Consider the following 25,949-nt stretch of genomic DNA (forward strand, 5'->3'; position numbering starts at 1 on the left):
GGTGGTTATGAGGAGCCTGACCAGGATGCTGAGAACTGAATTTGGGCATCTAAAAGGGCACCAGGTGCTCTCAATTGCTAAACTATCTCTCCAGCCACCAGAATTATGTTTTGATGTATGTATATATCATGATTAAATTAACTTTCAATACCTCTTGCCTTTTTTGGGTAGTGATTAAAATCTACCTTCCTAGAAAAATTTCAAGTGTAAGATATTATTAACACTAGTCATCCTGGTGTATATATATCTCCACTTACCTGAAACTTTGTACTCTGACCGTCCTATATACCCCACACCTGCCAAGACTGTGCAGAGGTTTATACCGGTTACATTCCTAGAGAGTCACTTCTTAACCTCCTATCTTTCTTTGATACATGATTCATTTACGATGTTTCTAAAAAGCTCTCAAGTTGCTCTTCTACCCTTAGGAAGAGGAAACAGGAAGCACATACAAAAAAGAAGGTACTTATTCTTCTTGAAAAAACAGTGGCTAATCTAAATCTCGGGGCCTGAACTCTGGGTCTTCGGGTCTCAAACTTGGATAGCTACGGTGGTAGTGGTGGTATGTGTATGTATGTATCCAGGAAAGACGTGGTAAAATAATCTTACCTATGCAGGAAATTGAAAAACGTTCTTGCAGATTAGAACCTATCAATTTTTTTTTGTTGTTGTTGTTCTTTTTTTCGGAGCTGGGGACCGAACCCAGGGCCTTGCGCTTCCTAGGTAAGCGCTCTACCACTGAGCTAAATCCCCAGCCCCCGAACCTATCAATTTTTAAAACTTTTTTTCAATCAGCCCGGTTGACAGAATCGCGGGGCACGCTGGTCCAGACTGCACTGAGGCGCACACATCTCTACCTAAGTCAAAAAGTCCTCAGCAAAGCTGGTTCCGGTTGCCACAGAGCCGGGAAGACAGCGAAGAGTTGGGCAAGTGAACGCGGAGTAAGAGACTGGTGTCCCTCGGCTGCAATCACGCGAGTCGGCGAGACTTACGTCACGATCCCTACAACCAACTACCAGTCCCAGTCTTGCAGCAGTCCAAAACGCGACGAGCGCACACCTCTGCGAGGTTCACTCCCACCAGTTGCCTCAAGTCCCAGCGCCCGTAGCAACCAAGGGTGCCGGGAAGCGGAAGTGCATTCTAATTCCGCCCTCCCAGTTAATCCAGGTGAGGAAGCTTGTCAGCCCAATCATTGCAGCGAAAATATCTATCAGCCAATAGAACGGAGACACGGGAGGGCGGGCTAAAAAGGTCGCGTGCGCACGCGCAGAGGGCCGCAGGATCCTTGGTGCTGTGGCGGTGTGGTTGAGTAGGGTGCTGCTTTCAGTCGTGTGGCCTTTGGGAACTCCGCGTAGCCACTGCCGCCTCCTCCTGTCCTCGCCATGTTCCTCACTCGGTCCGAGTACGACAGGTTCGTACAGCGAGAAGCAGCAGGGTCGAGATTTGGGTGGGCGGGCCTGGGCCCGGGCCGCGGCCTGGGTTCTGCAGTGTCATGGGGCACCCGGGTAACCTAAGTCTGGCGGGACCCGGGGAATCTGGCTCCCGAGGCGCCCGGCGAGATTGCCCAAGCTAGACTGGAGCGGACCCGTTGCACTTGTGCTACCGCTGAATCACCGCTACTTTTGACTCCGCACGGAAGCGAGAAGCTGGGGCTGCTTGAGGCAGGCGGCGGAGAGGGGTCCGGACTCCAACCTTTAACCTGAAGTAGATTAGGGACTCACCAGCCTTGTGTTCGTCTTTTCAGCCTAAGTATGACTGCTTAAAAGAATAATGAAATGAGTTTCCTCGAATAGAAAGCTACCAGAGACTATTGAATGAGTTTGTAGGAATCCGTGCTATGCTGTACATTTTAGTCTTTTTTTAAAGCGCGAAGGCAGTTACAGCTATTATCTGATACATTGCCTGAAGTCTGGTTTTATAGGAACTAGAATGTATAGTAGTTCTCAGAAGAGTTTTAATATGCTGATCCCATTTGACCAAAGAGGGGGAAAAATTGAGAGCAAGTTAATTTTTGTGTTGTGTTGAAGGCTAAATGTTTTGTAAAGGCAAAGCTGTGTGGTTGTGTTTATTTAAAAAAAACAACCTAAAAATCAAGTCTTGAAAATGCTAACTAATACTGTCATAAATGCTGTGGATACTGTAACTTTCAGTTTCTGTTTTGAGTAGTTTTGCAAGCCGCTGAGTTCCTTTAAAAGTTAGGGAAGGCAGACATTTTTTTTTTCCAGGTGGTATGAGAAATCACTTTTCTTGGCAAGTATATATCGAGGCTGTCAAAATTGTGGCACCTGGAATGCCATTTTTTAACCTTTTGCTGACTCAGAAAATACAGTTGAAGTTTTAAAACTATTTCCTGTTGTCAAGTAAAATGGTCGTTAACACTTGGCTTCCAGAGCATTGAAGGGAGTCATCTTTAGGTGATAAAATTTTGAGAAAATCGTGATCCTCACCCGAAGGGCTTTATTGAGCTTTGCCCATTTATTTATATGTATTAGTTGCTTTGTGGATTTTTTTTCTTTTGTATCTGCCAAGACTAAAGTTCAGGCCTCTATTTATCCAATGTTCTTGATCTTTCGCTCAGTACAAGGAGCATTGTTTAGGGAGCTGGTTTTACAGCAGTGAGCAGAACCAAGATTCCTGCTCTCCTGTTTGCTTGTGTAACTAATACGAGACAGAAGTGTATTGATGTTACTAGAGGAATCTTAGGCCAGCAACTGGATGTTCTGATGAGAGGTTGCATTCATCGTTGGAGGTTGGGGAAAACTTCACAAAGAGGCTGATAATTCAGATAGGCCCAGAGCAAGTAGGATTTTTAGTAAACCAAGACCACGAGACCCAACAGATAGTAAAGGAAGAACAAAGGAGGACCAGTGGAAAGACATAACACACATTTGAAAAACGTCCAGGCTGACTACCACATTTGTATGATGCATATAATGGGACTAGTAGGTGCTATGGAAAAACCAGGATACTGACAGCTCGGATAGACTGTTAAGAATTTGGATCTCACTCTGTAGGCAACTGTGTGCCATCAGTTTTCTTTTTCTTTTTGGCCTTTTTTGGGGGTTGGGGAGACGTCCATGTACATGCCTGGTGTCCTTTGAGGCCAGAGGGTGTTGGATCTCTTAGAGCCGGAATAACAGGTGGGTTTTCGCCACTATGTAAGTGCTGGGAATCAAACCAGCATCTTCTTCTGAAGAGCCCCTAGTGCTCTTAACTGCTCTCCCAGCTCACTAGCTCTCTTTTTTTGGTCTTTTTTTTTTCCTTTTTTTTTTCTTTCTTCTTAAAAAGACAGGGTATCTCTATAGCCCAGGGTGACCTAGAGCTAACTGGCCCACCCAGTCTGGCCTTGAATTTGTGAGGATCCTTTCTGCCTGATTGTTCTGAGTTCTGGAGTTAACACTCATGAGCCACTGTGTCAGACTCTAGTGTTTCCTTTTAAGAAGTTACCTCATCACACTTGTTTTTATAAAGATTAATTGATTGGAAGAACAAGTTGGCTTCCTTTAAGAGGCTTTTACAATAGTTAGGTAAAGGGTAACGAGGCCGTAGGGATGGAAGTGATGGTACCATGGAGGAGGAGCATATGAGTTAGTATGACTTAGCATGTGGTAGGATAAAGGAGATGGCAGGGAGAAGTGAGTCATCATTCAGAACATTCTGTTATGGAGGAACTCAGAAGCTGTGGGTGTCTTAAAATAATGGGAATGGTATAGGTGAGTTGATTTTACAGAGTGACTAGATTTAAAAGGTACTGTTTAAGACTGGAAAATGTTGAATGATGGTTGTAATTGGGCTATTCAAGAGGAATTGTTTCAAATTTAGATTAATTAGGTAAAAGGCAAACTGGAACTAGAAATTTAGAATGACTGGTTTTAGTTTCTATGCAACATCTCAAGTAAGCAATGAAATTTGGGAGGATGAAGACAGAGCTTACTAGGATGGTACTTCCAAATCAGGGTACAAAAAAATTAGTCACATAAGTTTATAGGGTTCTTTCACTTTTCTGTAGTTTACTTAAATTGTCATAAAGGCAAGGACAATTTCTTATTTTTCCTCAAAGCTAGTGATAAACCTGGTTCTCAATCTCAGGATGGGTCAGTTTTAGTGCGTGTGTGCGTGGTGTGTGTGTATGTGTAACCTGGGGCTTATATGCAGTGGGCAAGAGCCAGAGCTCTACAACTGAACTGGTCCCCAGCTCAATCTGAGATTTTCTGACCGCAGTTTTCCTTTCACTGAGTTTGTCAGCTGTGCTTTAGAACCTTGAACTTCCTTCTGGATGGCTTTAGTGATCTGTTGGTTGAGGAGGGCATGAGGAACTGGATGGTGAGAATAATTCTCAGACTGTGAAGTAGAATAGTTGAAAGCTTTGTCTACATAGGCTTTCTTGAACTGATTCTGCTTCTGTTTTGCTAAGTAACTTTGAACAATTTATTTGATATCTCTCACACATACAATCTCTTTTGAAGAAAGTTTTGGTTAAACAAAATTTGAAAACAGTGGTATATGCATACTGTTGTGAGGTTTAGAGTTCATGAACTAAGGATTACAGGTATTTATATTCATTTATTCAGAAACATTTTTTAAATTGTAATTGTGTGCTGAAAGCTTCTGTAGCTAATAGTGAGTTTGTCTCTGCAGGGATCAGCAACACAGTACTAGTGCAAACGAGAGGAGCATTGATTCAGTTAGTAGAGTAGTCTGGCATAACTGTATAGGCTTTAGTAACTGTGGCTCTCAGTATGCTGTTAATGTAATGATACTATCTCATACAAATAGGAGAAAAATGTACATTTAACTGACTCTTACAAAAAATAGTAACATCAAATGCACATATGGGAAGGGGAAGGAAGCCATTTTCTTGGAAATGGCCTGATAGTTTGGGAGGCACACATTTATCAAAGGAATTGGTAGGTTGGCTGAGAATTCATCCAGATTGATTCAGGTCATCTGCTTTCTTTTGTTCAGTTTGGCAAAACTTTGGTCAGGTTTGGGGGTTGGGTAGATTTGAGGGCCTGCAAACAGTTGGTACATCAAAAGACTGGAAGACTTGCTGTATACTTCTGATAGTTTCTAATACAATTTTTATTGTTTTTAATTTCAGGGGTGTGAACACTTTTTCTCCTGAAGGAAGATTATTTCAAGTGGAATATGCCATTGAGGCCATCAAGGTAAGTAGCCAGTAGTATAGTTTTGGAAATTTCATAACAGCCTTGCATATTGATAAAAGGACATTTGTTGAAAGTGTGTTTTAGCCATTCTTTTAGAAAATATTCTCACATTCCTTTAACCAACTACTACTTGTATTATAACAGTTGGAATTTTTGAAAATTAGAATCCAAATTGAGTAGACTGACAGTGTTTTTGTGTTGTGAAAGCAGGTTTTGTACATTTTTGAACTGTGGGGCTTCTGGTGTAGGCCACTACCCTTCAGGTGCCAGTAGCACTTACCCTTCCATACAAGCAAAACGCCTGCAGGTTTTGTTGAATGTTGGTAGCTCGAAAGAGAGTCTCCATTTGAGAGTCGCTTTAGTAGAAAAAAATTAAACGTAGATGTGAATTGTTTCTGTCTTGTTCAGTTGAGGGTTCAAGATCCTCAGTAAACAATTACAAGTGTGTAGCTGTGGATGTAGCACAGAAGTAGAGTGTTTGCCCAGCAAAAGAGAAGCCCTAGGTCCAGTCTGTGCCCAAATTTAAAAAATATGGCAGTTAGATAATATGTAAGTCTTAGATTTAACTTTTTGGGCAACGGTCTTAGGTTTTTTCTTTCTTTTAATTTTTAGGGCAATCACATGTGTTTGTAGTTTTAGAATCAAAGATTAATGTAATAAGAACAGAGTCCCTGAGGCTTTACCGTCTAATTTCAACTCCCCAGAGGCAGCACTTTAAACTTCTTTTTTTTTTTTGTTTTAAGATTACTTTTTTGGGGGGTTGGGGATTTAGCTCAGTGGTAGAGCGCTTGCCTAGGAAGCGCAAGGCCCTGGGTTTGGTCCCCAGCTCCAAAAAAAAGAACCAAAAAAAAAAAAAAAGATTACTTTTTTGGGGATGCAGGACCAGCTGGGACCTGCTGTGCCAGCGCCGGGTTGCCTTGGCCTGCATGCCCAGAGAGAAATGCTTTGCAGTTTAGCACAGGAACCTGTTTGTCGCCGGGACATCTGTGTGTAATATAAACAGACATGGGACTAGGAATATACTCGAGTCAAAAGCTTAATCCTCAGTCAGTTTATATGCAGTCGAGCTACATGAAATTGCCAAGTTTAGCCCGAGTTTTATCAGCCAAGATGACGGTTTTACATGGTTGAATCTAACAGTCGTGGAAGTCCTCAGAAGTCTTTGGCATGGTCTTAAGTATGAAGGTTTTGTAATTTGGCCTCCTCTTTCTCAAATAATAAAGTATTTGGTTTATGACAAAAAAAAAGATTACTTTTTTTTTAATGTGTATGGTTGTTTTCCTCACATTATGTTTGCACCACGTGTGTAGTGCCTTCGGAGACAAAGAGGACAGTGGGGCCCTTGGCGTGGTCATTGTATATGGTTATGTGCCATCCAGCATGCAGGTGCTGCTACGAGAATCCAGGTCCTCTGCGAGAACAGCAGATGCCCTGACCCTGAGCCACCTCCCCAGCCCCACTCTCAAGTCCTTTATCACCATATGCTTAGAACACAGGCATTGCTAGGCATCATCTACACATTTTTCATTATGGAATAGATTTTCGCATATCTGTTCTCTTCCTACCCACAATTGCCTAGAGGACTGGAAATCGTCAATGCAACCTCTCAAGTAGCTTACACATAACAAGTTTTGTAGAATTAATTGGCAGTTATTTTAGTAGAACTATTCATTCATGGTTGAGCCATTCTGTCAGCATTTGAGAGTAATATATATGCATGAAACATGATGTACTCGTTAATATTGATTGTCAACTTAGCAGGATCTAGAATCACTGAGGAGGTAAGTCTCCAGTTAATTGTGGACTGTAGTTGGAAGGCCTACCTTGACTGAGGGCAGCAGCAGTCTGTGGGCTTTGTTCTTGTACTTCATAAAAGGGAAAGCTTGCTGAGCACTGACACTCGTGGTCCTTCCTGATGGTGTGCAGTGTGGCCAGCATCCTCCCATTCCTGACACCATGCCTTCCCCCTGAGGGGGGCTGTGTCTGTGAGCCAAAATAAACCCTTCCTTCTTTAAGGTGCTTCATGTCGGGTATTTTGTCAGAAATATTTTGACTGGAGCTGGAGAGATGGCTCAGCGGTTAAGAGCAGTGGCTGCTCTTTCAGGGGTCCTGAGTTTGAACCACATGGTGGCTCACGACTGTAGTGGGATCTGATGCCCTCTTCTAGCAGGTGTGCATGCAGACAGTGTTCAAATACATAAAATACATTTAAAAAATGAGGAATATTTTGACCACATTCAGTCTAAAAACAGGTTAAATGTGCTTTTTTGTGTGGATTCATGGAGGGACTGGAAAAATGGCTCAGCGGTTAAGAGTTGTTGCTGCTCTTCCAGAGTTCAGTTCCCATAACTCATGTTGGGTGGCTCACAACTCCTGTAATTCTAGGCCTCAGGATCTGACATCTTCTAACCTTTGCAGGCGTCTTCACACAAGGGAACATACACACAGAGTAACATAACTAAAATGAATTAAAACTTTTAAAAAGTTTATGGAATTCTGCGGGTCTTTTTTTTTGTTGTTGTTGTTTACAATAGCAGGTTTAATCCATGTTCACAGTTGGTGGGTTATTGTTGTATAGAAATAAGTAGATAGAGTAGGAATCCAGAGGCTAAAGCATGGTCTTAGGAGACTGTATTACTAGTGGGTAAATCTGGAGAGGCAGAAGGAGAGTGCACTCCACAGGAGACAGCTTCAGGAAGGGCGGGCGCTAGTGTTGCTGCTAGTAATGTTTGTTGTGGTGAGTTGTACCTAAAGGTTTAACCAATTAGTAGTGAGTAATAAAGTTAGAGGCGAGAGATAGCATTAGATTATGAGACGCTCATTTGTTTTGTTTTTTGTTTTTTTTGTTTTTTTTTTTTTTTTGTGGAGCTGAGGACCAAACCCAGGACCTTGCGTTTCCTAGGCAAGCGCTCTACCACTGAGCTAAATCCCCAACCCCGCTCATTTGGTTTTTAATTAAAGGCAATACAGAGAGTACCAGTTCTTGAGAGAAATAAAGTAAAAATAACACTTTTCCCATCAGTATATCAATAAACAGTATATTCAGAGCAAGAGACTAAGGATGCTAGATGTTGCTCATACCTTAGGAGGCAGAAACAAACCTGGTCTACATAGAAAACTTCCGCTGAGCTGGCCCACGCCTTTAATCCCAGCACTGGGGAGGCAGAGAGGCAGATGGATCTCTATGAGTTTGAGGCCAGCCTGGTGTACAGAAGGAGTTCCAGGTTAGCCAGGGCCTCTTTCACAAAAGAAAAAAAGAAAGTTTCAGCCTGGCTAGAGTTATATGATGAGACCATTTCTCAACAAAGAGATTGAGCGGTGGGGGCACGTAGTAGGAACAGGTGTTTATTATGTGGTAGGCACCATTTTCTCTATGGAGTTACCTGGTTTGTCTTCATTTTGCAGACAGTTGAGTACATAGGGATGAGGTGTGTAGGTGGCATGGGGGTGAAGAGGTGACTTTTCTACACTGTGGACTGCTAGTGACTTAGGATTAAGTTAGTATTATTTCCCTGTGGTCAGTGAGGATGGTGGTATATTCAATTCCTACTCCTTTTCCTCTTTTCTTTTCCAGGGATGACATGGGTTTGGGGAGCATAACCTATTGGACAGACTAATATAGATGGTAGAGGAAAAAGCCATCAGTTCCAAAAGAAAACAAACAAAAACCTATAATTAGAACTTTAGAATTCTTCCTCCCAGTACTAGTGTTAACATAATTTTTCAGATGTGTTCTGACTTTATTGGATATCCCACCCCGTTTTTGATACTGGGGACCAAACCTTGCTCATTCGAGGTAAGCACAAGTACAGGGCTATAGACATAAAAAAATAAATATAAAATAAATATAAAAAATAAATATTTAAAAAAAGGCATTTATAGCCTTTGATGTTCAAGGGAACAGTGTGCAGTGTTTATTAGGCATGCTCTGTTCTTCCTGCATCCAAGGCATGGATAACGAGTTTCTGTTTATGGATTTCTCTGAGCTGTGTGTGATAACCACAGTTTTTGTTTTGTTTTGTTTTGTTTTGTTTTGTTTTGTTTTAGCTTGGTTCTACGGCCATTGGCATCCAGACATCAGAGGGTGTATGTCTAGCTGTGGAGAAGAGAATTACCTCGCCACTAATGGAGCCTAGCAGCATTGAGAAAATCGTAGAGATTGATGCTCATATAGGTAAGTAATAAGTGGACGCTACTGTAGGTCTGGTGCGGGTTAATTAATCTTCGGTGATCCAAGAGAGGTTCACACAGTAAATGGCTTCTCTTTTTATTTGCTACTATGTTCAAGGCAGGAGGCCAGTGTACATAGGTCTAGGCAGTGGGAAGCAGTCTCAGGACTCAGTTATCTTAACTACCAGAAAGTCTTCTTGTGGATTTCATTTTGTAGTGCTTGGGGTTGAACCCAAGATCCTCTCACATGCTAGGCAAGCACTCTACCACTGAACTGTAACACAACTTTTGGCAAATATGATCTTTAAATACATAAATATTGGCTCTTTGGCTAGTTCCCCTGGTAGAAAGCTAACTGGAGCCAAAATAGTGTAGAGAATTGTCATGTCCACTGAGAAAAAAGTAATTCTCAAAGATTTTGGAGTGTGTAAGGTTCAGAGTGTAAGAGGAGCCCTATGCACTTTGACTAGACCAGTCTGTTCCTATGGGAGGCTTAACTGCTCTCCTCCTGGCCCTCTTTGCCCTTTCTCTTGTCTTTATGACAATGTAGCATTAAAAGATACATACTTTTCCAGTTACAGCTTTGTGTTGTAGTTAGCTGTCCAAATTTGCTTATCTTACCAACTCAACCCAGTTCCTACAAAATTTGCTAAGTAAGTAATTGCTCAAAAGCCATAAGAACTCAATGCCATGGTAACTGGGAGCTTAGTATTCCCTCTCACAGCTAGAGAAATGGATCTTACAATTGGAGTGTTGTCTGCTGTATCTCAGGTCCGCTGTCTTTTGGAGGTCAGTGTCACTTCATTCATCAGAGAAAACACTGCTAGACACCATGGACCTAGAGAGGGAGTCATGGCACTTGTCTTCCAGGAACTGAGGGCTTATCTGTGGTGGTGCACAAGGTGGCTCAGTAAGGATGTGAAGGAGTTTTGTCTGGGTTCAGAGGTCATGAGTATTAGTTACTTTCTCTACACTGTGACCAGATATCTGACAGCTTAAGAGAAGGAACTTTTCTTCTGGCCCACTCACAGTTTTAGTTTTAGAAGGTTTATTATCATCATGAATACATTGGTGAACATCTGTGTCCACATCAGAGTAGACCAGGAGTAGAGAGAGTATTTACTTCATGGATGTGGATGAAAAGTTCTGGAGGGTTTGGCTGGTAACTGTTCTTTTCTATTGCAGGTTGTGCCATGAGTGGGCTAATTGCTGATGCTAAAACTTTAATTGATAAAGCCAGAGTGGAGACACAGGTAAAGTCAGCATCTTCTCTGCTTTTCTTTTTTTTTTTTTTTTTTTTTTTTTTTTTTTCCGGAGCTGGGGACAGAACCCAGGGCCTTGTGCTTGCTAGGCAAGCGCTCTACCACTGAGCTAAATCCCCAACCCCTTCTCTGCTTTTCATTGTGGTGCATGCACTCCTTGTTCAGTGATGACAGAGCTACCAGGGCTACACTGCAGGTGTCTGTGCTGATAGTAGACTTGGCTCTTGGGAGTGTTGGGTCCATTCCCCTGCTAAAACCCTCGGGACTTAGGATTTAGCACTCCAGCCATTGCAACTTAAAGCACGCTGTAGTCAGTAGAGCCTATAGCCTCTTGCTTCTAGCCTTACCCTACATAAAGCATGCAGTGTATTCCCTGATTGACTATCTGTGGGACCCTCATAGCGGGATGTAGTCCTAGGAAAGGATACCCTGGCAGCTGCCTTTTCTGTCAGGCTTATGAAATTGTTCTCATCTGATAAGCAATGATTTGTACCAGGTGACAGGTACTGATTAGGAACACTGTTTTTTATTTTATTTTATTTTTTTTCCGGAGCTGGGGACCGAACCCAGGGCCTTGCGCTTGCTAGGCAAGTGCTCTACCACTGAGCTAAATCCCCAACCCCTGTTTTTTGTTTTTGTTTTTGTTTTTTTTTAAATAACAAAAACCATTAAATCCTTGGATATCTGCACTTTGTAATAGGCTAATAAGGGAAACAGCTAATCACAAGGTAGAAGTTTTTACACATATTTCCAAGTTTGTCCTTTATATTTAGAATAATTTAATATAAACACTTAATCAAGGGAAGGTGAATATTTAAAGAAAATTGACACTTGGTTATTTACATTGACTTTGTGAAAAGACTAAACTTGCTGCTGTGTTTTTAGGGTTACTATTTTGCAAGGGTAGCAGCCTCTAGGTCATCCTTATTTCCAAAGCTTATCTGTGTGCACTTGTGCGCACCCTCTCCCTCTGTCCTCCTTCCCTTCATTTTTCCCTGTTCCCCTTGAGACATGGTCTTTCTGCAACCAGCTCAGATTGGCCTTAAATTCACCATCCTCCTGAGGGCAGGGATCATGAGTATATGGCTTAGTATTTGGAAGTCAGAGCTGTTCCTCTTCTGATATAACCCCAAGCACCCAGTGGCTAGTGTTAATCAAGAACAACATGTTGATCTGGGTAGGTGATCTGTCTTAGCTCTTGGGAGAATGAGGTGGGAGGTTTGTAAGTTCTGGATCAGATACATAGCAAGACCCTGTCCCAAACAGAAAAGGCATGAGGTGATGGTCAGTGTGAGTTTTCTCCTTAAGGAAGCAGACTCATTCTTTGCCCTTTTTCTAGAACCACTGGTTCACCTATAATGAGACAATGACAGTTGAGAGTGTGACCCAGGCTGTGTCCAATCTGGCTTTGCAGTTCGGAGAAGAAGATGCAGATCCAGGTGCTATGGTGAGTTAGTGCTGATGCTTATGTTGAGCCCGCTGTAACTGTTCTGTAGGACTGAGAACATTTGTCCTCTGCACACATTTCTGTACAGGACTCTCAATATTTGTAGCCTCTTCTAAATTAATTCTTTTTGGTTCTAGTCTCGTCCCTTTGGAGTAGCATTGTTGTTTGGAGGAGTTGATGAGAAAGGGCCCCAACTGTAAGTACCATTTCCCACCCCTGCTTTGGGGGGGGTGGTAGTGGTGATTATTGTAATTTGAACTGAGGTCTAGTAGTTTAAATCAACTTGGAAGTTTACTGGGGAGCTGGAAAGGATTAGATGCAGCTCATTTGGTAGGGTACTTGCCCAGTATACATGGAGTCCTAGGTTTCATCCTGCTTCCACATAAAACCAGTGTGGTGCAACATGCCTTAGATGCCTCATACTCTGAAGGTGTGGGCAGTAGTGTAAGTTTAAGGTCGTCTTTGGCTACATGGTGGCTAATCTGAGCTACTCTGTTTAGGTTTTTTTTTTCCTTCGTAGCTGGGGACGGAACCCAGGGCCTTGCACTTGCTAGGCAAGCGCTCTACCACTGAGCTAAATCCCCAACCCTGTTTAGTTTGTTTTAAAAGGAAAGAAACTTGGGTGTCAGGGGCAGGCAGATAGATCTATGTGAGTTCCAGGCCAGCCAGGGCTACAAAGAGAAACCTTGTCTCAAAACACAACCAACCAATAAATGAATGAGATAAAAAATAAAAGGAAAGAAGCATTAACTGATGAAAAGTAGGGCTTCTGAGCTAGTGTTTCTGAGCTAGTGTTTCTGTGCTGTTTTTTCCAACTTTGGGGATCCATGAAGAAACCTCTATAGAACCAGTGCTGATTCTTTGAAGAATTAGAAGCTACCTTATTGCTGTTAGCATCTGGTCCCCATTCTCACGTTGATGTATCACAGATAGATTGATGGGCATAGTAAATAATGTGGTCATTGTCCTGTTGACGTACACAAGTGTGCACTTAGGTGTACATAAGTGTTATGGTTATGTGTACTGTGCCATTCTCTCACCCAAGGTCTCAAGGAAGTTAATGATTTTAGTAACCTTTTCTTCTTTTTAAAAAATATTGTTTAGGGGCTGGGGATTTAGCTCAGTGGTAGAGCGCTTACCTAGGAAGCGCAAGGCCCTGGGTTCGGTCCCCCCCCCCCAAAAAAATATTGTTTAAATTTGAATGTTAAATTTGAATTTTTTGTTTAACACACAAAATAGGTTTTATTGTAACATTTCTATGTGTACACAGATGTGTATATCATTAGTCAGAATCTTTTAAAAGAACTATTTTTTAAAAACAGAAAGTCTTTAGGGCTGTGCCTCAGTGTTTCAGTGGCATATCCTGGCTACAGGGTGAAATGCTTAGGCTTCTTTTAGTGAAGTTGGTGTTGTAAGACGCCCTCGTGAGCATCAGTTATCCTTTCAGGTTTCACATGGACCCATCTGGGACCTTCGTACAGTGTGATGCTCGAGCAATTGGTTCTGCGTCAGAGGGTGCCCAGAGCTCCTTGCAGGAAGTTTACCACAAGGTAATCAGCCATTCTCACAGCTCTCCTCATTTTTATAGTCAGTGTTTAACTTCTGTGCGAGTAAAACTATAGACTGCAAGAGTTTTTTTGTTCTAAGTTTTGACAGTTGTGTCACATTGGAATCACAACCTAAAACAAGACAAGATCACAGTTTCTCTGCCAAAGTGCTTATTAATCTTTCTGCTCATTTGCAATTATTTACCAGTATGGATGTGTCTGTTCTTGTCCTTTTTATCAGTGAAGTTAATATAGCTTGTCACTTCGGTCGTTGTGAGTCTATGCTGGAATGGAAGCCAGGCCTTTCCACACTAGTGTGCTTTACCCCTCAGCTTTGTTAGTTTCTGAGGCAGGGCTTCTCTATGTAGTTCTAGGTGTCCTGGTTTTACTAGAGCAGGCTGGTCTCGAACTCACTGATATCCTCTTACCTCTGCTTCCCTAGCTCTGGGATTAAAGGCATGTGCCACCAGGCCCCACTCTCTTGTTGTACTGTTAGGTTTTTTTGTTTTAATTTTTGCTGAATAATGTGCCATGCTATGACTATAGCACAGGTTTGTCCTCTGTCCTGACAGCTTCACTTAGCAGTTGAAATTCCTAGTGTGGATATTGAAGCAAGTGAGCAGTTGGTACTGACTTTCTACAATAGGAAGATTTGGGGTTTTGTAATTCATGGCTTTAGTTGAAGGCTGCCACGCCCAGATCAGTCACATAGGGATGCCTGCTCATATCAGTACCTAACAGGCATATTTAAGAGGTAATTTAGGCTTGGCATATAACTAAGTCTATGTAAAAGTCAGGTTACATTATACCGTGACTATTAATATGACTGTATTAGTTATTTTTCCATCGCTGTGGTAGAACACCATGACCAAGGCAATTTATAGAAGGAAGAATTTATTGGGCTCCAGAGGGATAAGAGTCCATCAGCATGGGAATGCATGGCAGCAGGGAGCAGGAGGTTGAGAGCTCACATCTTCAGTGCAAGCACAAAGAAGAGAAACAGACTAGAAGTAGGGTGAGGCTTTAAGCTCTCAAAGCCTGCCCCCAGTGAGTATTTGCTCTAGCAAGGCTGCACCTCCTAAATGTCCCCAAATAGTACCACCAGCGGGGGACCAGGCACTCAGATATCAAAACCTGTGGGGAGCATTGCTCATTTAAATCACAGTGTGTAATAGCTATGTCTTTGAAAGATTTTCATAATTTAATACAATTTTTATCACTAAAAATTATAGTAACCATGAGCCTTTAGCAAACTGTAATTCTTTTGTTGTGGAGCTTCTTACTGTTGTGTTAGTGGCTGTTGAGGGTTGGGTAGCTGCGACAGCTTCTTAAAGGGCGGCTATGTCATCCATCAACTGTTGCTTCTGTGAAGGTTTTAGCTGTAGCCTGTGATGGTGTTTGATAGTGTCTGTGCACAGAATTTTCATCCCAAAATGTGACAGATGCTCAGGCTTTTCTGTGCTTTGTCAGCCAACTTACATAGTATAAAAAGGAACAGGAGAGCTGGGACTGGAGCTCCCTGGAAGATCCCTTACACACATAGATATGTGGGGTCGTATGCTCTGTCCCCGGCACTAGAACCCTGGTGCTAGGAGTAAGGTATTGCAGCCTGAATGTCACTGCTGTTACAGGATGGCCTTTCTTTGAGCCACATGAGCCACCTGTGCCGTCCTCCAGAAGAGAGGAGAGGACAGAGAGAGGGAAGAGAGGAGGAAGCTTCTGCAGCTTCCTGGCTTTCAGCTTTTGTTGATTTAAAGAGGTTAGGGCTTTGCTGTGGGTCATGCTTTGGGTTAAGCTGTTTGATTTGTTCAGAGTCATGAAAACTTCCTCCATATCAGTACTTGAGAAAGCTGTTTTCTTTCTTTCTTTTTTTAATTGTAAGATTTTTATTTTGTGTATGTCAGTGTTTTACTTGTGTAAGTCTGTATACTGTGTACATGAAGTGTCCATGGAGGCCAGAAGAGGGTGTCATATCCCATAGAACTAGAGTTATGCAAGGTTTTCAGCTACCATATGTGTGCCAGGAATAGAACCCAGGTTTTCTGCAGGAGCAGTAAATGCTCTTACACAAAGCCAGCTTTTCCAGCCCATCTCAATGGGCTTTTCCTTTTTCCTTTTTCCTTTTTCCTCTCCCCCACTCCTCCCCTTCCCTCCTCCCCTCTCCTCCCTCTCTCCTCTCCTCTCCTTCCTCCTCTCTTCCCTCTCTCTGTCCTCTCCTCTCTTCTCTCCTTCTCTTCCTCGCCCCTCCCCTTTCCTGTCGTGCCCCCACCACCACCACCACCACACACACACAGGGTTTTATTATGTGACTATGGCTGGCCTGGAACTTGCTGTGTAATCCAGGATGGCTTCAAGCTCTGCAGAGATCTGCCTTCCTCTGCCTTCTGTGTGTTGGATTAATGGGATACAACACCACACCCAGACTGTTTTACTTTCTTAACAGTCACTTGTTCCTAGAGTAGCACTTTCAATTTCCATCAGAGGTTTTCCAGTTGGGCCAAGAGAGATAGCTCTGCAGTCAAGTACTTACTGTTCTATCAAAGATCCCAGTGCATACTTAAATCTGTCCTCACAAATGTCGAAACACCAGCTGCAAGTGGTCTGGGTCCTTTTCTGGGTCCCATGACCCAGAAATAATAAATAAAATAAAATTGTTTGGCTTTTGTTTTGTTTTTTAAAGATTTATTTATTATGTACACAGTGTTCCCAAACACGCGCGCACACACACATATACATGCTTGTACACTAGAAGAGGGCATCAGATCTCATCACAGATGGTTGTGAGCCCCATGTGGTTGCTGGGAATTGAACTCAGGACCTCTTGAAGAGCAGTCAGTGCTCTTAACCACTGAGCAATCTCTCCAGCCCAATAAAATTATTATTATTATTTTTTTTAAAGATCTTTTTCTTTCCCTTTTCAAGGCTGGTTTAACTATTTGGCACAAGAGGCCCAGCTTTCAGCCTCACTCAAATCTTGATAAACTGTGCTAAACTTTATCATTGTCCGTGTTTGATTGAAAGTGAGAGGCATGGGACTCTTCCTTTTGGCATCCTCAGGTTATTACAGCTACTAATTGACCTCGTTTCAGTATTGTTGTATTTTGGGAATGTAGAAAAATCCCCCCAAAAGATGGGCAGTACAGCAGTGAGAACATCTACATTTGTTGTTAAGGTTGACACTTCTTTTTTTTTTTTTTTTTTTTTTGGTTCTTTTTTTCGGAGCTGGGGACCGAACCCAGGGCCTTGAGCTTCCTAGGTAAGCGCTCTACCACTGAGCTAAATCCCCAGCCCCCAAGGTTGACACTTCTAATGTGGCTTGCATTACTCAAGCAATTACAGCAGTAGTATCACAGGTGACTTGCCATGTTTACAGGGTCTGTCTTACATAGTGCTTCTCTTGTAAGCATGATCCCCAGAAACCATATTAATAAGGCCAGGGAGCTGTAAACATTCTTCAGTGGTTAAGAGCACACACTGCTCTCACAGGACTGAAGTCCTGTTCTCAGCACCCATGTTAGGTGACTCACAGCCACCTGTAACTGCAGTTCTAGGAAATCTGACAGCTTTTTCTGGCCTCTGAGGGCATCTGCACTCGTGTGTATACCCACACGAAGACGGACATCATTAAAAAAAATCCTTAAAAAATGGATGGGGCAGCCAGGTGTTGTAGTACAGGCCTTTAACCCCAGCGCTGGGAAGGAGAAACAGGCAGACAGGTGGATCACCAGAGCTGACTTGCTAGGCAGCCTAGCCTACTTGGTGACTTCCAGGCCAGAGAGAGATTCATTTCAAAAAGGTATTTGAGGAGTAACATCCAAGGTTGTCCTCTGACCTCCACTAGGTGCACGTGCAACCCCACTACCGATGCATCTGCACATACCCGAAACAAAAGAGGAAAAAATGGTTGCCAAACAGATGACACTATTGTAAGAATTGATCTGAAATAATAGGGACACAGAATAATTCTATGCTTTTAGAAATGTTACCAGTAAGTTTGTTCAGTATAAGGTTGCCACAGACCTGCAGTATTTGCTAAGTGCAGCAAAACAAACCACAGTGAAATGCAGTTTGCTTATAATGTAGATCTCATATGTGGAGAAAATTGTTAGTTGGTGCCGCATGTGCCTGTGTAGTCAGCTTGACACGAGGTAGAGCCATATGGGAAGAGGAATTTGAGATGAGAGAATACCTCATCAAATTAGCTTGAGGGCAAATCTGTAGGGTGTTTTTTGATTAATGATTGGTATGGGAGGGTCTACTCCCTGCAGGTGGCTCTGGGTATATAAGAGAGCAAGCTGAGCAAGCCAGGAGGAGCAAGCCAGGAGGAACAAGCCAGTCAGCAGCACTCCTCCATAGCCTCTGCTTTCCTCAGTGACAGAGTGTGACCTGAGAGTTCTAAGATGAAACAAACCCTTTCCTTCCAAAGTTGCTTTTGGTCATGGTGTTTATCACAGCAATAGGAACCCTAAGGCAGGTAAATAAAATGAAAGGTGAATTTTCAGAATCATTTAGGTCACTTGGATATTATTAGTCTGTTTCCCAGGTTATATTATCCTCTAAATCAAGGAACTCAGATACACATACACTAGGGATGTACAGCCTTTTCCTCTTTCTCAAAGATGATTTACTCTGAGTTAGTAACTCAAAGTAAGACATTTTTCTTCTAAGTATATTTAGTAACATATAGTTGAATATTTGCTTACATTACTCTATACAAATTAGGATGTAAGGTATATTAATATCAGCTAAGTGGTTTCTTCAGAGAGATGCAGGGAAGGTTGAAAGAAGGGATCATGTTCAACTAACAGCTCCTCTCTCTTTGAAGTCTATGACTCTGAAGGAGGCCATCAAGTCTTCACTCATCATCCTCAAGCAAGTCATGGAGGAGAAGCTGAACGCAACTAACATCGAGGTACTGTTTCCTGCCTCATGCCCATTGCTAAAGACTGATTGCATCAAGAAAACATATTTTGCCTGCTCTGTTTTTAGGTCATTGATAGCATTTGTATCCTAATCAGTGCTCGTGAAGTGGTGATGGTGGGGGCCAGAGTGCAGTGCATTTAAGAATGAAGGAAAGGACTGAGTGTGCGTCTTTCTTAGGATTGATTAAACACAGCACTAAAGAAACAAAATACATGTGATCAGTTTTGTTGTGGGCAGTTTGCCAGATGCAGGGAAAGAGCATAGGAAATCCTGTCCCTAAGTGCTGCTGATGAGGGCGTGGGTGGGATGTGAGTGCAGTAAGAACAGCTTCCGTGTGAACCCAGGCCTAAGGAGGGTGTGAGGAAGCTTCCTGGAGGAGCTGCTATCTGGAGGAGGGAGCCAGAGCATACCCCAGGAGAGAATAATAGCATTGCAAAGGATCAAAGGACTGGGTGGGCTCAACAGTAGGGGGCTCCCTAGTGCTAGGCCCTGGGTTCTCTCCAAAGTCAAACAGGATTTTTCTCTCTTTGCTTGTGGAATGGGGGTGTGGCAAATAATAAAAATTGGAAAGGCATGGGTTGGATTCTGATGTTGTTATTTATGGTGTTAACAGTAGATAGAAAAGGAGACAATGATGAGTACACACATGGGTTTTGAAATAAATAGGAAAAGATGTATTTGCCTAGAGATTGTTGGGTCATTTGCTGAGTGGGTCAGTGTAAGTATGAAATTAAGGAGAGTGGGAATATCGAGGTACAAAGCATTACAGGTAGGAAAAGGGGAGATAGGAATGAGGGAAACGATTGCTGGACTACACTTAAATATTAGCTCAGGCTAGAGTAGCAGGTACCCTGGGAGACATAACATATATGAATATTTCTGCTTTAAAGAAAGTTTAAAAAGCAGGCTCTTATGACTGATGCTGTAGTCACAGCATTAATAACACAACATTGTGTGTTAACTAAAGCACATCAGCCCCCCCCCCCCCCCCCATGCTTGTTGGGTTGAGTGGTCAACTGATCCCTGATGAGCAGCTGATTAGCTGGAGGCCACTTTGTTGCTTTCACAGACTGCCATAAATGGGAAGTTGGGTACTAGAAATGGAGTCCACCAGAAGGTGAGGGGCCAGCTGTCATTGAGCAGAAGTACGAAGGAGCTTTAATTTAGCATGGAAGGGAGGTTGTATGTGTGCCTTTTGTCTTAATTTTGACTCAGTGTATCTTGAAGTTCTCCCAGTTGTACTAGTTGTCTCTTTACTGCTGTGGGGATCCTTGGTGGTTTTAAAATTTACATTTTAAGATTCTCCCTCTTGCTAGTCTCTCAGATGTGAGATCCAATAACTAATGATGATCTGATGGTCTTGGTTCTGGATGGGAGCTTCTTGGCCCCTCAACAGAAGGCAGAAGTCAGCTCCTGGTTTCACAGTGAAGGCCTGAGGCTACAGGGATAGTTCTTTGTTCTGTCAGTGTAGAGTCTGCCTGGTCTGGGCTCAGTGTACTCAGTGACTTACCGAGTGACAGTCTCCTTCCTCTTCACTGCAGTGAGCTCTTACTGCAGGCTCCTCAGCCCTGAGAGCCTTTGGAAAGGAGGCCTGAGACTTAAAGCTTCAAATGGGCATCATAATGTCAGCTGTGTGAGAGCTAAAGAAAAAATGACCTCAGCCTTGTAATGACAGCACCTGAGGCAAAGAAGAGTGATCCAAAATTCCTGTCCAGTCCAGTCCAGTCTGTGTAGCAAATTCCAGGTTGGCCAGGAATATAGTAAGACCCTGTTTCCAAAAACAACAGAAAGTCTTCCATTGAGTGTATGTCCTGTCTTTTTATAGACATCGTCTTTGACGCATAGTTTATACAGGTAGCATCAGCCCCCTTAGATATGCAATCAGTGAGCTTGACAGCTGTAACTGCCACGGAGGTGAAGATAGAAGCATTTTTAACCCCTCTCCAGAGTGCCCTCCAGCCTTACTGTAGTCATCCCAGTATTGACCTCCACTCTTAGAACTGTAGGTTTGTTTTGCATTCTAGAATTTCATACAAGCGTGGTTGCTTAATGTGTGCTTCTTTGCGCCTTAATTGGCATAATTTTGAAGTTCACCTGGTCATATCAGTGCCTCTTAGATTTTACTGCTGTGGGTGGGATTCCTTAGAGCCTGCTTTTTAATGTCTATTGTTAGGAGTTTTTCCAAACAAGAGCTGTATTCAGTATCTTTTTTTCTCCTTATTTATTTCTTAGTCATTACCATTTATTTCTGGTTTTTAATTCTTGAGACTGCTCCTGGCTGTGGTAACTCCAGCTTCTCATGGCTTTCTGACCAACTCTAGAACTACCATTTGACTATCTAACATTGTCACTCCTGCTTGACAGTCCTAAATTAAAACCATTTTTTTCCCCAGAAAAACCATTTCTTCTCTTAATACATATATATATGTATATATAAAGATTTATTTATATGAGCACACTGTAGCTGTCTTCAGACACAGTAGAAGAGGAATCAGATCCTATTACAGATGGTTGTGGTTGCTGGGAATTGAACTCAAAATCTCTAGAAGAGCAGAGCCATCTCTCCAGCCTCTCCTAATACTTCTAATCCTGGTGGGTAACACCAGCTCACGCACTTGTCATTCATATCAGAACCTACAAGACTTTGGCCCTTTGTAACCAAATTAGTTTCTATTGCCTTATATGAACCGTGTTGGTGTTTCTTCTCCACTGTGGTGTGTAGCGCTTTCTCTGCTTAATGACTGGTGTATGGTTGAGCTTTGTTTCCAGGTCTATTTTATTTTAAGCCCTGGGTGTTTTGTTTATTCGTTGATTTTTCGAGTCCAGGTTTCTCTGTGTAGCCTTGACTGTTCTGGACATGCTTTAGACCAGGCTGGTCTCGAGCTCAGAGATCCTCCTCCTTCTGCCTCCCAAATGCTAGGATTAAAGGCATGTGCCACTGTGTTTGGCTATTTTGTTTTTATAGAATCTTGTTAAGTGGGCCAGACTGTCCTGAAATTCTGTGTAGCTCAGGCTAGTCAAAGTTACTGACCTCCAGACTCAGTAGCCTAGTAACTGAGTTTATAGATGTGTTCCACCGCAGCTGAGGCTCTGTACTTTAAACGGCTGTAATGTATACACTGCATGAGATGTGAGCCGATCCTCTTCGCCTCATCTTCTGTTCCACCTGTCCTTACAGGTTACCTTGTCACGGTCTGTCCAGTTAATACACACCGCATAAATCCTTTCTTTTCTGACTCTCTGAACACTCAGGGTTCCTGTTGTAACAGTAGGTGACATTGGAAGCCTCTGGCACCGAGGACCCTCGGTGAGTGAATAGGAGGAGGGCTTTATCTGGAGTCCGGTTTTCTAGCACCTGCAACTAGTCCACACATGGATTATTGATGAGCGAGAGAAAGCATCTGTGTATCTGCTTCCTGGAGGTTTTTTGAACCTAAAGTGAAGTAAATAGAAAGGATTCTTATTCATTATGTAAATGCATATCATTATGCGAACGATATGGATTATTTTTACTTGCGAACTGATGAGTAACTTCCTGAAGGCAGCACAGGGTTCAGAACCTGTTAGTAGTCATTTGCCCCTGCTTCTGAAGGATCTTCTTATTCGGTTTGCCCAGATTCTGTTTTTATTCCCTGTAATCCTTTGGAGGATGACCCCTGGGACATGAGTGACCCCACAAAACAGCCTCGTAGTGTTGATTTCATTTGTCATGCCGCATCTCTGTCCTCACCGACACTGCTCAGGCACAGCTCTACCTTAAGAGAAGTGGCAGTGCTATTTGTATGTGTGGTTCCCTATAATAGAACTCATAGGCTCCAGAGACTAGAGCACATTGCCTAATACAGGTTTCTAAAGTATTTTTGAAATTCTTCTGGCATTTTGTGTAATTAGATATATCTTTTGGGAGAATCTACTAGACAGGCTTTGTGAAGAAGGCAGTTATTTTAATCTTTTCCCAGACCAGTTTATTAGATGTCTTCACCTGCCTGCCCCCAAATTTTATTTACTTACTTAAAAAGAATAATAATTGTAGACTAGATTGTGATAATTTTGTCTGCTAACTTTCAAAGTAACCCTATTTTTAAATGCTGTAGAGTGAGGCTGGGAGCTAGCTTAGTAAAACAGTTAGAGAGATCTGAGTTTGATTTTTCAGAATCCATGTAAAAATGCCAGGCCCGATTGTGTGTGCTTGTAATCCCAGTGTTTGGGAAGTAGAGATAGGTGGTTCCCAGAGGCCTGACAGACAGACAGACCGACAGACACTCTAGCCTACTTGGTGCGTTCCCAAGTGTTAAACATCTGGGCAAAACAAGGTAGACAGCACCCAAGGAACAACAGGCTGCTCTGGCCTCCCTCTGCACCTAAACATATGAACACACATGTTCACACATACAAAGTACACTGTGTAGAATTTAAGATTAAAAATAACAAAATGAAAGAAAAAAAGAGAGACACAAGCAGACAGGCCTGGAAAGATGGCTTAGCAGTTAAGAGCAAGACCATTGCAGAGAACAGGTTGTTCCCAGGAGCTGTGTGATGGCTTACAACTGCCTGTAACTCCACTCTCAGGCAGTCTGACACTGTCTTCTGGCCACCAGGCTCCTACACACATGGGGTGCACATAAAATCATGCAGGCCCACACACATTTACATACATTTTAAAAAAATCTTTTTTTAATTAAACAAGTACCAAAATTGGTTAAGTCAAAGTAATGCCTGTTTGTCAGGGTGGCTCCTAAACATGAGATTTTGTGCTGTGCAGGGATGGTGTGTGTGTGTGTGTGTACACGCATGTGTTTGTGCGAGTGTGCGTGCTTATGCTGGTGTTGATCTGACCTGGTGTGTGTGTGTGTGTGTGTGTGTGTGTGTGTGTGTGTGTGTGTACACGCATGTGTTTGTGCGAGTGTGCGCGCTTACACTGGTGTTGATCTGACCTGCCGGCTGCTGGTTATTTCTGATACTCAGTGCTTTCCCATTGTACTGCTACTGGATTCTCTTCATTCTTCCCTAAACCCAAATTACAGGGTTTTTTGTCGTTTTGGGGTTTTTTGTTTTTTGTTTTTTTGTTTTTTTTTTTTTTTGTTTTGTTTTGTTTTTTTTTTTTTTTTTTGGTTGTTGTTGTTAGGTTGCCACAGATACAGCTGTAGAGAAAATACCCAACAATGATAGCTAACAATTATTTGTTCCTTATTGATATCCTAGGCACTTTGCATGATTCATGTTCAATCCTTACTGCTACTCTGGATATTTAAGTGAGGAAATAGTGACACAGGATGGACAAGTAACTCATAGTCACACAAGTTCATTTTGGAAGTTGATAAATATGCTTTAAATATATTTCTTTGAGGCTGGGAATATAGCTCAGTAGGAGGGTACTTGCCTAGTACATGTTGGATCCTAAGTACAATTTCTGTATTCAGGGTGTGTGTGTATGTATGTGTGTACACATTTATTTTCTCTGTATGGTGTGTATAAGGGCAGGCAGACATAACACAGCATGTTTGTGGAGAGCAGAGAAAAACTCATTAAGATTCAGTTCGGTCCTTCCACAGCAGGATCTGAGGTCCAGATTCATGTAGTCAGGGGTGGGTAACAGGTGTCTTCACTTCCTGAACCGTCCTGAGGGCTGGGTCCTACTTTAAATATTCTCCTAGAGGCTGGAGAGATTGCTCAGTGGTTAAGAATATTAGAGGTCGGGGCTGGGGATTTAGCTCAGTGGTAGAGCGCTTACCTAGGAAGTGCAAGGCCCTGGGTTCGGTCCCCAGCTCCGAAAAAAAGAACCAAAAAAAAAAAAAAGAATATTAGAGGTCCTGAGTTAATTCCCAGCACCCACATGTAAACTCAACCACCTGTAATGGGATCTGATGCGTGCAGACAGAGCCCTCATGTAAATGAAATACAGAAATCTGTGGGTGTGTGGGTGTGTGTGTGTGTGTGTGTGTGTGTGTGTGTGTGTGTGTGTGCTTTGCTGCTGCTTTGCGAGCTTATTGAAGTAAAAAGCAACAGTGATGTCAGTTTGACTGTCACATGGTGGAGTAACCTTAAAATAGGAAAATTGGCCCATAAGACTTTTTATTGAGTCAGGTATTTTAGGGCCCTGCTTGCCTGTGAAGGATATCCTCAGACAGCAGATCCTTAGACCCTCAGAAACAGCTGCAAGGACCCCAGCCAAGCTTATTAACCCCTTTCTGTCTCTCCGCAGCTGGCCACAGTGCAGCCTGGTCAGAATTTCCACATGTTCACAAAGGAAGAACTGGAGGAGGTGATCAAGGACATTTAAGGAGGGGCCATCCTCGAACTTCTGTGGGACAGTTTCAGTTCTAATGGCTCTTAGACTTTATTTCCAACTCCACGTCGTGGAAAATATCCAGTATATGTATGTGTGTTTTTTTATGATGTCTGTACATAACAGCAATTCTGAAATAAAAAAAATTTACAAATATTTGTTAATAGTCTGTGATCTTATTGTAATTTTAAATGCTTATGTTGGTAGGCAAAAATGACAGTAATTAATGCTCTTAATACCTTTCCTGTGAGCATGACTATCCTAAAATTATTGTGGTGTTCTCTGTAACACAGACATCTCTAGCCTTAGATACTGGAAGATTAATTCAGACTGGTCCAGCTCCCCCCAGTGGTTAGTAGATGTTAATACGACTAAGTCCATAAGTCTTTGAGTGGTGTGTTTGTTTGAGGAAGGGTTTCTCTATGTAGTCCTGGCTGTCCTGGAACTAGCTCTGTGGACCAGGCTGGCCTTAAACTCAGAGATCTGCCTACATCTGCCTTTCAAATTGGGGAGTAAAGGTGTGCACCATCACTGCCCAGCCTACGAGTGTCTCTTAAGGAAACATACACTCTATTGCTTCCTTTATATGAGGATACTGCTCATTGACCATCAAAAGACTCCTGGGGGCCTCCCTACCTCTTTGTGTCTTGATGGAAAGTCTGGGAAGAGCAAGTGCCCATTTTATGAAGTTAAGGACTGCAAAAAACTTAGGGGATAAAAACAAAGAAAAAGGAATGGTCTTGGCTTTGATCTCAGTTGAAATGGCAATGAGAATTACATACCTAAGCTGTATAAGAGAACTGTAAAATTCAGAAGTAGTTTCTTTTGGACTTTGGAATGCTCCATGAACTTCTGGAGCTGTTCTCCTATGACTAAGATTAACAGTTATTCCATTTGAACCTTAGAATATTCCTAACAGGTAAAGAGCCTAAGGCTATGTCATTGACATAGAAAACTAAGTTGTTGCTGGAGAGATGGCCCAGTGGTTAAGAGCACTTACTGCTCTTCCAGAGGACCGAGTATGGTTCTTAGCACACACATGGCGGCTCACTAACATACATTACTCCAGTTCCACGGATACTCTCTGGCCTCAAGACACCACAGGCGTACACGTGGTATATAGACATGAAGACAAAATATCCACAC

At 42.5% G+C, this 25,949-nt stretch overlaps 1 protein-coding gene across 2 annotated transcripts; it reads left to right on the forward strand.

Annotated features, from left to right (window-relative positions):
• The first annotated feature begins 1,255 nt into the window (after positions 1-1,255).
• On the forward strand, positions 1,256-24,961 carry Psma5 (proteasome 20S subunit alpha 5). Of its 2 annotated transcripts, NM_017282.2 has the most exons (9): positions 1,256-1,411; positions 5,102-5,168; positions 9,216-9,342; positions 10,524-10,591; positions 11,940-12,047; positions 12,185-12,243; positions 13,495-13,597; positions 18,420-18,506; positions 24,720-24,961. In NM_017282.2, the coding sequence occupies exons 1-9, from the start codon at positions 1,383-1,385 to the stop codon at positions 24,795-24,797; spliced, it is 726 nt and encodes a 241-aa protein (NP_058978.2). In that variant the 5' UTR covers positions 1,256-1,382; the 3' UTR covers positions 24,798-24,961. The 2 variants fall into 2 exon arrangements, 1 of the variants encoding a protein (NP_058978.2); XR_015661743.1 differs by lacking the exon at positions 24,720-24,961 and having other exon boundaries at positions 1,269-1,411; positions 13,495-16,766; positions 16,891-18,506.
• The last annotated feature ends 988 nt before the right edge of the window (positions 24,962-25,949 follow it).

Source organism: Rattus norvegicus, chromosome 2 (assembly GCF_021556685.1).
Source record: "Rattus norvegicus strain SHRSP/BbbUtx chromosome 2, alternate assembly SHRSP_T2T, whole genome shotgun sequence".
NCBI classification, from domain to species: domain Eukaryota; kingdom Metazoa; phylum Chordata; class Mammalia; order Rodentia; family Muridae; genus Rattus; species Rattus norvegicus.